Raw genomic sequence first — 13,419 nt, 5'->3', positions numbered from 1 at the left:
CCACACCCCAGCTGGGAACATGGAATCATAGATGCTAACGAAAAGCGACACGTTTAAGCGTCATCGACGGTGGTGGTGTGGAGACCCTTGGGGTCCTTGACGTTGACGGCCTGGACGTGGGAGTAGAGACGCTCCTTGGCGTTCTCCTCGTCGTTACGCTTGCGGGAGATGCGGACACGGAGACGGAAGGGAACACCCTTGATACCGGCTTCCCAGACCTTCTTGTTCAGCTGGGGGTCGACGCGGACATCCTTGGTACCCTATTGGTGAGTCGAGCATGTTAGCGGACTGAATCCCCAGTAGGATCAGAGGGGGAGAGCATTGCTCAAACTTACCATAGCCTGAGTGGCGAAGGCACGGATCTCCTTGATGGCCTTAGGAGCACGCTTCTTGAAGCTGACGCCGTGGCACTATAATTCCGGAAAAGAAGTTGCAATCAGTCTTCCGCCCGAATGCCATCTGCAAGAGAAAACTCTGCGCGATGAATGTTTCTGGTCTTTCGGCCATAGTGGACTTCATAAAACTAATTCTTCTTTTGTGTTCCGGGTGCGGATATGTGTGGATGCGAGCGAAGATCTTTTTCAAGATCTCCTCTCGGCTGTCTCTATCGCGAAGCAGACAAAAGACAAGAGCGCCATGTCCTACCTGTAGATTTCTCCACAGGTCATGGTGAGGATGATGGTGACATGAGAGGGGATTGGTTTCCCATTCTACCCTCGACACACACACACCAACCCACACCACACACATTCTTTTCCGTAACAAATTCCATTTTCAGGAAAAGTTCTTTGTTCTCTGTCCAATATATGCCTCCAGAACTGAATCGTATTCGAATCGTCGCAGGTAGACTGGGAAAGGGTTTGTGTTCAACATACTCGCTTGTGCAGGTTGATGGTGTACTCGCGAGACACCACATCGGCGATAGCCGAGCGCTTGTTGCCGGTCTTGACGTTGGACATCTCTGCGGAAAAGGTTAGGGGGTATTTCGGAGTGGTGCTTGAGGAGACTGACTGAAGGGGTGGTCGACGGTGGGCGGAAGTGATCGATTGTCAGAAGGAGAGTTCGCGGTCAATTTTCGAGTGAAATTCAGTGTGGTCTCGCTTGACTGTGTGGGGTCTGATTGGGTGGAGTGGGGCTATATTGCAACCAATGATATGTCGGTGGTGGAGATACTGATGCCTCAGGCAATAATGACCTTACTCAACTATCAAAAATTCATACATTGATAAATATTCAGTTTAAAATAATCTCTAGATAAAATTCGATATAATTTCTAATAAAGATCCCCCTACAGTCTCCCAAATTTCCCCATTACTTCTGACCTGCACTCACATCGGGGTAAAGGTCAAATCGTCGCTGGGTGGAGATAGGAATTCCACTACGGATATTCGCAATCGAATCGTTATCCAAGTCAGCGTAAATAATGGTCTCTTTCTCCTCAGCTTCAGAGACAATATTTGCGCTGGGATCTGCGACCAGAGTGTGACCATAGGCATGGTAGGCGGCATTCAGATCACGCGCCGGGCTGCAGAGCGCCACATATGACTGGTTATCAACAGCTCTGGCACGACCAAGGAGCGACCAGTGCAGAGGACCAGTAGTGGTGTTGAAGGCCGCCGGGTAGACGAGAAGGAAAGCACCCTGGCGGGCGGCGATCATCGCGCCTTCTGGGAAACGAATATCGTAGCAGATGGCCAGACCGATCTTTCCATACTCCGGGAGATCAATGACTGTCAGCTGGTTGCCAGGTGAAAGTACATCGCTCTCCTTGAACTGAATCTTGCCCGGGATATCAATGTCGAACAGATGCGTCTTGCGGTGAGTGCCGATCAAGGCGCCCGTCGGCGAGAAGACCAACGAGGTGTTGTAGTACTTCTTGGTGGAGGGCTCCAGCTCAGGAATACTTCCGCCGATAAGGTATGCATTTGCCTCTACGGCGATGGCCGACAGGGCGTGGAAGGAGGGCGATTGTTCAATCGTCGGAGGAGAGGGGAAGAGGGTCTCGGCGTATTTGGGGAAGAAATTTGTCCCATAGGGCGAGTTGAAGCACTCGGGAAGAACGATCAATCGTGCGCCGGCCTTTGCAGCTTCAAGGACTTTGCTCCGAGCATGAGAGAGGTTCGCGGCTTTGTCCGCTCCTAGATGTTTTGGTCAGCTGGGAGAACATGGGTAGATCTAGGAAGAGTTCAAACCTGATGCGAGCTGGACAAGAGCCAACTTAAGGGGCTTTTTCAAAAAGGTAGCCATTGTTGGGAATGTGAAGAAGAATAGTTCCAATGTTGAGGGAATGATATCGGAGTTGCGAATTGCGGGGACGGCCAATTCCCCGATAAGCCGACATTACTCGTTCAAATTGTTCATACTTTCTCTCAATTATAATTCTACTTGTTTCTAAATAATTCCAGATAGATATGCTTAGAAATTTATCGGGATTCAAGGGACAATTCCAAATTAGAGTGATTGGGAGATGGTGTTATAGCTGCATACGCTTGAGGAAGCTTGCATGGGGTGGTATCTTAGCTCTCTTTTTTTAATCCTAGGCAATAACAAACAATTTTACTAGTGGGGAAAATTGCGCTTCTATTATCTATTAGACGAGAAGAATCACAAGTCCCATTCCAATAGCCCTTCATCATGAGCTGCAAGCATACCGATATACCAAAGCGCAAGCAGAACTGCCAATCGCGGGTGTAGGACGTAGGACCCTTTAGAAATCTTAGATCGCCTAGATGCACTCTGCGATCTCCTTGAGCTCTTGTATCCGGAAAATTTGAGACGGCGATTTCTTCTGCGTCTGTGTCATCAAGTTCCCACGGAATGGGCCGAGATAGCTGTGAATAACCTTCATTGTCCACTCTCCGAATCGGTATCCAGGTCTGTAAGGATGAAACTGTATCGAGTATTGTGCTGCTTCATATACCAGTTCATCTGGCCCAGACCTGGTGTACTTGTTAGCTCAGCACCTGAATGTATTCGTTACGCTCAAACAGACCTTCTGTTCTCATGGCTATTTCCCATTTCCAGCCAGCATCTCCAGGTGCTTGGTTCCGGCATTGGTTTCGGAGACAGATTATTCCAGATCGGGCACGGATTCCATATTGTGCAAGGGTCGTCCGGAGAGCTTGTCGCATAGAGCTGGGCTATGTCTCTCGTATGATACACCCATGAGTACATGTTCGTGTAATGATTAACGTGATTCACCGAGCGGATTATGGTTGCAGCTTTATGGTCTGGATCGAAACAACCTATTTCTGAAACTTTCCACGTTGTGTCGGGTGTGGCCAGGTGGGCCTGGGGGGTGTAAATATCAGTGTGATTTGACGTAAATATTCTTAGTAGAGATAGAACGAGGTGGAGAGGTAGGTAAAGGATCGGAAGAACCACAGTTGTTAGGACATTTTGGTAAACTTGGAGGATTTGTATGGCATACCTGCAAATAATTCAGAATACAAAATCTAAGGACATATATGGAGGTAACTGCGAGGAGAGGAAAGAACGAGGCATTTGTTAGTTGAACATATTTATGTCCGGTCCACGGACTTCCATATCATCAGTCTTTTCAGAGGTCTTTTTTCCCTGTTGCAAAAGGATGATTGGATATGGATACTTCATCAGTATTGCCGTCCGAGATAACATTCAAGCAAGTCCTATCAGACTCGCATTTTTCCGCTCCATTTCTCATGTTATGGAAGTGGTCAGTCCCTTGCTTCGTTGCAGCCATGAAGTACGTTTAGGGCTTGGCCACTGTTCAAATTACTAAGAATGACTTGAGGCGACCTCGTAGAGAAAAAACCAGACTGTTACATATTATTGATTGAATGAAACAGTTCAAGACATATAAAAAGGAGGTCTATACATAACAGTAGGACCCACTCTGATGTAGTTCTACCAATAGGAAAACGATCAAGATCTGACGCAGTTCCACTTTCTTTCTTTCCCCGGAGCGGACTCATCCATCATTTAACTGCTCCTGTATTTCGGTATCTCGATTCGAAGCTTGCAGCTGGCCTTGCACATGCCAAATCATGGACGGAGTCGGAACCCGCCCCAAAGCGTGCCTAACCTGTGCCAAGGCCAAAGTACGATGTTTACCGGAAATCAATGGTCCCTGTAAACGGTGAGTATATAGTTGATTTCATACTTGATACACATAATATTAATTTTCGTTAGTTGTCGTCGCTTGGGAAAAGAATGTGGAAATCAATTACCTGGAGCCCATCGTCGTGAAAAAAGACCGTGAGTGTATACCATGTTTAAGCCTCCCCAGAGCCTTCTGACGTTTGAGCTAGAGATGTTGCTGCACTCGAGGCTAAATTTGACCGCATGGTCGCCATGCTGGCTACCTCGGAACCAAATTCCACAGAACGGGTAGAAAGTGGTCCAGCGAGATCATCGTCTACCTTCGAAGATAACACCGTTACTCCCGATGAAACAGAAGGCCAGCTATTGATGGAAGTCTTCTCCAAGAAAATGCTCCCTCTCTTTCCATTTCTTATGATCCAATCCAATGTCACAGCAGAGGAACTGCGCCGAGAGAAACCATTCCTCTATCTGAATATTTCAATGGTCGCGTGCCAAAACGCTCGACGTCAGCGAGAAATCGTGGATGTGGTCCAAGCGTATGTGGCCGAGCATATTGTCATAAGAGGAGAACATAGCCTGGATCTGCTTCAGGGGCTTCTTGTCAATGTGGCCTGGTTCATTTCAGTTAGTCGTTCCCCGCGACACACTTCGTGTGACCAATTCCCCGATGCGCCCAAGGTCGATGAGCATTGTAATCACGTCGTTCGGAACACTGCCCAGCTTGATACCTTTGTGCACTTACTCGTGGCACAATCATACAGTTTGGGCCTAAATCAAGAGCTGGCTTATCAGAAAAACTTGAATTATCCTTTGACTTATTTGAAAGAAACCATGAACGAGGACCATCAGAATCCTGTTCGCACGCTGGAAGAGCGACGCACATATCTTGGGTGTTATTATCTAACTACCATGTATGTGCATGGCCCCTAGTATCGCTGGATATAAGCTAACTTTTCAAAGGCTGTCGACATGTGTGAAAGATTTGGGCCCGATTATTCGCTTTACAAGATACACGGATGAATGTTGCAATGTACTAGATCATGTCGCAGAATATCCCTCCGATTCCTATCTCGTACAGCTAGTCCGAGTGATGAACCTCGCAGATAGGATCCATCACACACTATACAACACCGAGCTCCATTCTTTATCAGTTTCATCAGCGCCTCCACCTCTTGGACTAAGCATACGATGGCTTGAGGCTGAGCTTAAGCAACTGAAAGCTAGCATGCCGAGCGAGTCACCACACTCTGGTGAGTTGTGTTATCTTTGTGCCCAATTTAACAATAATCTGAGAACCAATACAGCCATTCTACAACTTCATTACAACACACTTGAGATACATCTGTATCGAATAGCCCTTAATAACGAACCCTCCAAATCCAACTACGGCGATCATCCTCTAATGCGATTGGATCTTCTTTTCCGCTGCCTGGAAGTGACAAACTCCTCTCTCCAAACCACCCACTCTCTCCCCTCATCTCTTTTCCCATTCTTCCCATTCAGCATCATGTGTCAATTCGGAAAGGCAATCATCACTCTCTCCCAGCTTTTGCTCTACGACCATCCCGGATGGGACCGAGCATATGTGGAAAGCATAATGGACTTCAATCAGACCATCGATCGTATAGCTTGCAAGCTCCAAGAAGAACTGCCATCTTTCGAACGGGCCGCCAAAGACTCAAAGGCCACTGAATTGCCAGAGATATTTGGAAGAATGGCCAATCGCGCGAAGATGCTCAAGAATATGCATCGGCGGAGAAAAGAGGCACTGGAACAAAATTCCCCGCAAACGAATGTGCCCCCGATCGATTTCGACTTCATGATGAATTATCCCCTCGATTTTTTGTTTCCTTTTGGTGAAACTCCACCGGTCTATGGGGAGTATAGTTGATAGGCCCACTACAGTGGATCGAACGGAGTCCGTCGCCGAGATTCAGCCATCGATCTGTTTGTACATATGTACTTCGATGTTTTCCAACAAGCTATAAAATATGAAGTAAAGAAATTACCTTAGGATGCTATATCTAGCTCTTTTTTATCAAGTCTGATCCGAAAGAATGCCATGGCTACATCTAACCTCAACTCCCTATACTTCAAGCCATTTCTGATCATAGTAATCTCAAAGGACAGCTTCTATCCTGGGATAGCCAGAAATCATATATCGAGCCCTTGAACACCCGCAAACTATCTCTACAGTTTTAATTTAATGTGGATAGATCTCTAAGGGTCCCACCAAGAGGGCGGGTCATGCCGATCGGCGATGCGGCTCGAAGTCGCCGGTCGTCGGGGATTTGAAGGTCCAAAAAGGCGAGCGATTCCAATTTCTATAAGTCGCATTTATAGATATGCAGCTATTTATCTAGATCCGAGCCCTTCTATCTCCAAAAGCTGAGTATATCCAACTTCCAAAAGGTATAAGCCCACAAGTCAAAATTACAGCACCATAGCCCCGACCATAGCAGCCATCACAGCCGCGACACCAGCCACATTAGAGGCAGGGGTAGCGGCAGCATTGAAACTGGACGAGCTGGTCGCGGCAGCAGAAGTAGAACTAGCATTACCAGCCCCGTTCGAGGTGGAGACCTTCAAAGAAGTCACGATCGCGCTACCAGAAGGAGAAGCCGTGATCATGCTATCAGCAGCCTGGGTGCCGGAAGAAGATGAAGAAGACGTGGAAGACGAGTCCGACGAGTCGGAAGTCTGAGTGGCGGAAGCGAGGACAATATCAGTCGACGAAGCAGTCGATGCCACGGTGCTTGTAGAAGCAGCCTGTTTGCCGCTGGGACCCCAGCCCTCGATGTAGTCGGGAGTAAGGGTTTCGGTTCCGGAGTATTGGGGACATCCTGGTTGGGTTGTTTTTGGGGGGGCGCGACCGCCGCCGCAGTCGAGGAATGAGCAGATTTCGCCGCTGTCTGGGACGTACCAGAGGTAGCTGGCGTAGTATTTTTCGATTATGACTTCTGAGGAGACGCAGCCTTCGAGGTCAGTGCGGGCTGTGGCGAGGTTGGTGAGGCTGGTGAGGCCTAGGAGGAAAGAAAGAGTGACTGATTTCATTTTGGATTTTGAATGAGTGACTGGGGGAATTTTAATGAGTGACTAGGAATGGAATAGAATAAAAGGAGAAAAGAGAAGAGAAAGCCATTAAGTAGGGGAATTAGTTTAAGCCCTTTACCGGGGTCGGAGGCTCGGCCCTTAAAAATCAAGAGCCTCAGGGGTTTAGTCTTAGCTTTTATTAGCTTAGCTTGATTTCGATTGATTTCGAGATTCGTTTAGAAGAAAATTCATTTTTTTAATTCATTTTCACAGAAATACAATGTAGACCCCATTATCTTCACTAAAAAAAGGAAAATTCGACTTGGAGCCCGTGGGCCCAGGGAGATACTCATCTGGGCCCTGACTGGGCTCAAAAGAAAGGAGACCGCCATTGGGCTGGAAGCTGGCCCACGGCGTGAAGCCGGGCCAACTTGGGCCAACTTTGTCTGACTTGGAACCCGTAGGCCCAGGGAAATACTCACCCGGGCCCTAACTGGGTTAAGAGGAAAAGAGACCGATACCAGCTTGAAGCTGGCCCACTGTGCGAAGCCGGGCCAACTTTGTCCAAGGGGTCGATGTACCAAAAAAAAAAAAAGAACACAGGAAGCAAGAGATCAGAAAGAAACCGAATCACAGTAGAAAACGCAAATGCAAACCTAGGCCATGCGCTTGGACATAAACATACACTCCCGAAAGGGAGGACAAAGATGGAGAACATATGGAGATGACATGTAGAAGAGATAGAAAGAAATCTAGTTCTTGATCTCGTTGACAAGGTTGTGGAACTCTCGTAGTCTCTCACCCTTCACCCGAACTGCCCAATGTGTGAGCTGTCCAGTCTCGTCGGGCACCAGGAACTGAACACTGTTAGTGGTGAGCTTGTAGTCGAACTCTTTCTTCAGGAGAATGTTCAAGGTGACTTTTCCACTTGGCTCGGCACGGGCGACGATGCGCGCACGTCCAGTGACAGGGTGCTTCAGAAGGCGGACGGGACCGGTTCCTTTGGGCAACCAAGCCGCTTCAAGTTTGAAAACCCGCGATTTGTCTTCGAATACAACCGTTTCTTCTTCTTCACCGCCATTGCCCTTTGTCAGATCGAAAATTTCACCAGGCTCGCCGTCCTCGTCATCAGTGCCGGTGGGAGGGGCCGAAGGAGCGGCCATGGCGGGCTGTGTGAAGGAATTGCTCAAAGGAGCCATCGGTGCTGGAGTGGAGACCCGTCCAAACATACTGGCGCCTGTAGAAGGAGGGGGAGGCGACGGCTTCGTCTTGTTCGTGAGGGAATCATCCTTGTCACTTTCATCTGCAGAAGCTTTGCGTTTCGGCGAGGTTGGCTTGGGCCCGAAAATGTTCTGCGAGGTCGGCTTGGGCCCACCGAAGATGTTCTCCGATGGCTTGGGCCCGCCGAAGATGTTCTCGGAGGCCTTCACCTTCTTTGGGGGGGAATCATCACTGTCGTCACTTCCATCCGCAGAGGCCTTGCGTTTTGGTGAGGTCGGCTTGAGCTTGCCGAAAATGTTCTGAGAGGCTGGGACTGGGCTACTGGACGCTCCGAAAACCGAAGAGCTTGGAGGGCCTGCGCCGTATGCACCAAAGAAAGGAGGCGGGGATCCAGGCTTGCCCCCAAAGAGTGCGGCATCCGCAGGCGAACGCTTGGCTGTTCCGACGATAGTTGAGAATTCAGACGAGTCAGGAGACGATTTAGAGAACGGGGGTTGATATTGCGAGGAAGACATAGAGGCGCCGTTTGCTCCAGCAGAAGCAGACAACGGAGCGTTAAAGGGAGCAAAAATGGGAGGGGTAGGATTGATAGTACCCCCAACGTGCTGTGCAGGGGTAGGAGGGGTAGCAGGGTTGGCAGACGTAGCAGGCTCCTTAGCGGCCTGTGGAGCAGTGTTATCATCACCATCAACGAACTTGAAACCCTCGCCGGGAACAAAAACAGCACGCTTTTTAGCTGCGGCTTCGAGTTGAGCCTGCTTCTCGCGTTGGCGTTCCGCGTCTTTGCGCTCCCACTCCGCCTCGTCCTCCTCATCAGAGTCAAACTCCTCGGCCTTTCTCTTGGCCTTTGCATCAGATAGGGTCTTGTCCGACTTAGACTTAAACTGGGCCGCAAAATCGACGCCAGGAGCTGGACCAAACTTGGGAATTTGGAAAGCAGAGGGTGCGGTTGAAGTGGCCGCACCATCGAACTTAGGGATTTGGAAAGCAGGGGCAGCGGTTGAAGTGACTGCACCATTGAACTTAGGGATCTGGAAAGCAGGGGCAGCAGAAGTGGCCACACCATTGGGCTTGGGAATTTCAACAGCAGAGGTGGCGACAGGAGTAGCAGAAACAGGAGCCACGGCCGGAGTCGAAGGACCAGCAAGCGGGGCGGGAGAAGCGCTAGCAGAAGTGGTCACCGGAGTAGGGGTCGGGGTGACAGGAGCAGCAGAAACGGGAGCCGCAGGTGAAGTCGAAGGACCAGCAACCGGGGCGGAAGAAGCGCCAACAGAAGTAGCTGCCGGAGCAGGAGCCGGAGCGGAGAAGGACTGGGCGAACTTGGAGGAAGTAGTAGATCCGCCCGAAGGCTTGTTGGAAGATGCTGGGCGTTTCTCGGTGAAGCTAGGAGGCACGAAGGTTGGAGGTGTCGGGATCCGAGGCGGTGCGCAGCCATCGGGTGCTTCCTTGGCAGCATCACGTTCATTTATGGCGGCGCGTTTGGCTTCTTCAGCGGGGTTGATGAACCCAATGGGGACACCAAGCTCACGGCGAAGTTCAGCATAAAGAATGAGGACTTCGTCGATATCATCAGTCATGGGATCACATTTGGCGATCTCACGCTTGAACGACTCAGTCAAGGCGCCAATCTTCCTGAGAAGGTTGGATCGCGCTACAAGCTCGCCCGTCGGATCCTCGGGGAAAAGACGTTTGAGCGGCATGTCGTCAGGATCTTTAGGTAAAGAATAGTCAATTGATACAGGAGGTCGAGGGAAAAGACTGTCAGGGTCTGAAGCAGTAAAAGTGTTGGAAACAATAGAAGTTGAGGAGGAGGAGGGGAGAGGAGAGGAAGAAGGTAAACAAGATGGGCTTTTATCGTCGTGCGAAGACTGCGCGAACGACACCTGAGGACCTTTCCTCGCACCTTCCGTTTGAGGTTCAGTTGACACCTTAGGCCCAGCAGTGAATGGGTTAGTCAATGAGCTCTTTAGAGGTGCAATGCTATTGTCCTTATCCTGCTTATTGTTGTCAACTGTTGTAGTTGCACCAAAGAGAGAAGTGCTCGGTGCCTGGGGCGTTGCAGCCTGCTCTGTCGGCTTTGGTGCGAATGGGCTGCTGAACGCGGTCTGCCCTGACAGGTTCGCGAATGGATTGATAGGTGTCGCCTGGGTTGTCTTTTCTTCCCCAAGCTTCGATGGCGTAGGGGATGCCCCGAACATTGAGCCGAATTGTGAGGTCTCTGCAGGCACAGGAGTTTGCTCTTCACTTGTCACTTTCTGTGTGAAAACACTGCTCGCTGCTGATGGTTCCTTTTCAGCCTCTGCAGGCTTTGTGGCCGCGGATGTTCCAAACATGGACTTGAACGGCTGGTCCGCCGCAGGCTTTGCAGCTGTATCAGCAGCCGGCTTTGGCGAGAACATGTTGCCAAATGCTGGCGAAGCAGTCTTTTCTTTTCCGGCGTCCGAAGCCTTCGACGCTGCAGGTGTACCAAACATGGACTTGAACGGCTGGTCCGCTGCAGGCTTCGCAGCCGCGTTCTCAACAGCAGGCTTCGGCGAGAACATATTGCCAAATGCTGGAGGAGCCGTCTGCTCTTTTACAGTCTCTGAAACCTTCGCTGCGGGTGTACCAAACATGAACGGTTGTGCCTCGGCAGCCTTTCCAGAAGTTTCGGTTCCAGTAACCTTCGGCGAGGAGAAACCGCCAAATGAACTCGGCGCTGACAGCGTCGCAAACGGATTGCTCGCCTTTGGTTCTTCTGCCGCTGGCTTGGGCGCAAAAAGATTGCTAGCAGGCCCTGATGATTGAGAGCTGGAGGTCGACCCGAAAAGACCACCAAAAGGCTTTGCCGCCTCTGCAGGCTTTGCAGGAGTTTGCTCCGCTGCAGTTGTCTTCGGGGCAAACAGGTTAGTGGTGCTGGTTGGCGCCTGCCCTGACAGGTTCGCAAATGGATTGCTGGGTGTTGGTTGCTGTTTCTCTGCATCCAAAGGCTTCGAAGCGGCGGGCGTCGATCCGAAAAGAGCGTTGAAAGGCTGGGTCTCCGCAGGCTTGTCGGCTGGTTTCTCAGGCGCAGTTGTCTTTGGTGCAAAGGGATTGCTGGCTGACTGGCCTGAAAGGTTCGAGAATGAATTGCCAAGTGCTGATGGGCCTGCGGCTGGCTTCGGTGCAAACATGGAAGCTCCCTTGGGCTTGGTATCGGGCGAAGTTTGCATGCTGTCATCTGCAGGCGAGGTCATATGTGCCGTAGACTGCCCGAATAGGGCGGGCTTTACTGGAGTGCTTGTGTTCGGTTGTGCTCCGAATCCACCGAACGATGGAGTGGACTGGTTTCCGGCATTGAATCCCCCAAAGCTAAATCCATTCGTGCTTGACTGAGAATTTCCCCCAAATGATGTGTTTACAGCAAAAGGATTGCTCGGCGGTGCAGATCCAAATGAGGTAGGGCCCGCCCCGAAGCTGAATGACGCCTGACCACCCGCCTGGCCGTTAGTGCCCGACGAGAACATTCCACCCTGGCTGGGCCCCGAGCTTGCGCCGGGAAAGCTCTGGCTCTGAGTCTGACCAAATGTGAACCCAGTCGACTGGGTGGGTGTTGGTGCCGCGGCCGGGGCCACGGACGCGAAAGGGTTGAACGGAGCCGCATCAGATGCGCCTCCGCCTGTTGTGGGAGTTGGAGCCCGGCGTTTGCGGACATCCTTGATTCTAAAGATTTCAAAGAGATCTTCGGTCAGTTTGTGGTCCATTGATATCTGAGTTATCACTTACTTTCTGCTGGCTAACTGGGCAGCCGTCGCCCGATGGGGTTTTTCATCGGGGGTGCTGGCCATCCCAAAGGAACCGTCGTCATCTTTGGACCCCTGAGGGCCTTGAGCGCCACGTTTCAACATATTGAGCGTATGAAAAGAAAACCACCGTTGGTCGTATGCTTGCAAGTTCGAACTGCGCGAACTGCCTCGTATCCTTCGGAATCTATGTGACCCGGTTTAACGCCCTTAAATCAAGCCCAAAGCAATAACGGACTTCGGTATGATGCCGTGATGAGTTTCCTCACTTGCGGCAATCGGAGCAGGGAGCTTTCGGTTTGCGGCGAGGCTCTTTCCAACTCCACACCGACTCGAAAAAGCAACGGCTTCGATGGTGATTACCCTCCACTTAAATGTTGTCAATCGTGGAGAGAGCAAAACCCAATTTGTCTCTAACGTCTTTGATGTGGTTGTATGGTAGTGTTCGCGATCCTCCGTGACACGTTCGGGATCCGTCGCGAAGCTGTCAGCACAACGAATGAGCTTTCGAGTTGGGAGATGTGAGATCGAAGACAGATCGAGGACGGATTACTGTCCCTGATGATATTTGTCTTCGAAGTTCGATATGTCCCTCGACGCAATGAAGGGAGGCACGACTGTTATTCTCTCGCTCTTTTTTTTTTTTTGGCAGGAAGCATCCAAGGCGGAAAAAAACCAATCACGTGATACCTCTTGGCAACCAAGGTCTATGCTCGGGACTTTACAAGCTATTGTTTTACCTGCATTGGACAAAGGGGGGTGTGATATGGTATCATAATTGTCATGATTGCATTGTGAAACTTGCTTCTAGCAAATGAAGCAACAGTGAAAGGTGAATATTTCTGCGCTCAAATAAAAGCCCCGCTCACTTCATGATGCCGACGAGACCAACGGAAGAAAGATCCGCTTCAGTGTCACTACAAAGTGTACTGGAGTCTGAGAAGAATATAAAGGATAATGTTGTGTGAAGCAGAATCTGAGTCTAGGGACATCACTGATTTAGCCTGTGAGTGCCCTATCTCAACCTCTGAGATCTTTGAAAGGCAAATATACGAGGCAACCCCGAAATTCCGCGTGATGTATGTGCGAATTCTACCAGAGAATACAAGGCCAAGAACAGTGAAAGAAAAAGATCGGCTCCAGCAACACTACATGGTATGCCGGAACCCGAGAAGGACATGAATGATATTGTTGTGTAAAGCAGAGTTCCGAGTCTATGCCCATATAGAAGCTTGCCTGTGGGCGCAAGTGCCTGTTCCGAACCTTTGAGACCCTTGGAAGGCAAGTATACAACTTGACTCCGAAACTCCGCGTGATGTAT

The 13,419-nt window shown here is 50.2% G+C and overlaps 5 protein-coding genes across 5 annotated transcripts; 1 reads left to right on the top strand and 4 right to left on the bottom strand.

Moving 5' to 3' along the window:
• Positions 1–53: 53 nt before the first annotated feature.
• N7517_006573 (Carbon-nitrogen hydrolase) lies at positions 54–2,247 on the bottom strand (the record flags this gene model as incomplete). The annotated part of the gene is made up of 6 exons (XM_056724303.1): positions 54–260; positions 336–410; positions 876–961; positions 1,012–1,135; positions 1,333–2,138; positions 2,193–2,247. The coding sequence occupies 6 exons, from the start codon at positions 2,245–2,247 to the stop codon at positions 54–56; spliced, it is 1,353 nt and encodes a 450-aa protein (XP_056580553.1).
• Positions 2,248–2,725: 478 nt separating this feature from the next.
• Positions 2,726–3,054, bottom strand: N7517_006572 (uncharacterized protein; the record flags this gene model as incomplete). Its single annotated transcript, XM_056724302.1, has 2 exons — positions 2,726–2,876; positions 2,993–3,054. The coding sequence occupies 2 exons, from the start codon at positions 3,052–3,054 to the stop codon at positions 2,726–2,728; spliced, it is 213 nt and encodes a 70-aa protein (XP_056580552.1).
• Positions 3,055–4,025: 971 nt separating this feature from the next.
• N7517_006571 (Zn(II)2Cys6 transcription factor) lies at positions 4,026–5,974 on the top strand (the record flags this gene model as incomplete). Its single annotated transcript, XM_056724301.1, has 5 exons — positions 4,026–4,117; positions 4,171–4,236; positions 4,290–4,994; positions 5,044–5,333; positions 5,388–5,974. 5 exons carry the CDS (start codon positions 4,026–4,028, stop codon positions 5,972–5,974), a joined length of 1,740 nt encoding a protein of 579 aa, XP_056580551.1.
• A 542-nt stretch (positions 5,975–6,516) lies between these two features.
• N7517_006570 (uncharacterized protein) lies at positions 6,517–7,137 on the bottom strand (the record flags this gene model as incomplete). Its single annotated transcript, XM_056724300.1, has 1 exon — positions 6,517–7,137. One exon carries the CDS (start codon positions 7,135–7,137, stop codon positions 6,517–6,519), a length of 621 nt encoding a protein of 206 aa, XP_056580550.1.
• Positions 7,138–7,868: 731 nt separating this feature from the next.
• On the bottom strand, positions 7,869–12,203 carry N7517_006569 (uncharacterized protein; the record flags this gene model as incomplete). Its single annotated transcript, XM_056724299.1, has 2 exons — positions 7,869–12,018; positions 12,082–12,203. The coding sequence occupies 2 exons, from the start codon at positions 12,201–12,203 to the stop codon at positions 7,869–7,871; spliced, it is 4,272 nt and encodes a 1,423-aa protein (XP_056580549.1).
• Between the last annotated feature and the right edge of the window lie 1,216 nt (positions 12,204–13,419).

Source organism: Penicillium concentricum (assembly GCF_028827145.1).
Source record: "Penicillium concentricum strain IBT 3081 chromosome Unknown utg000002l_segment0_segment0, whole genome shotgun sequence".
NCBI classification, from domain to species: Eukaryota; Fungi; Ascomycota; class Eurotiomycetes; order Eurotiales; family Aspergillaceae; genus Penicillium; species Penicillium concentricum.
The sequence above is the reverse complement of the archived record's forward strand: the minus strand, read 5'-3'. Positions and strand labels throughout refer to the sequence as shown.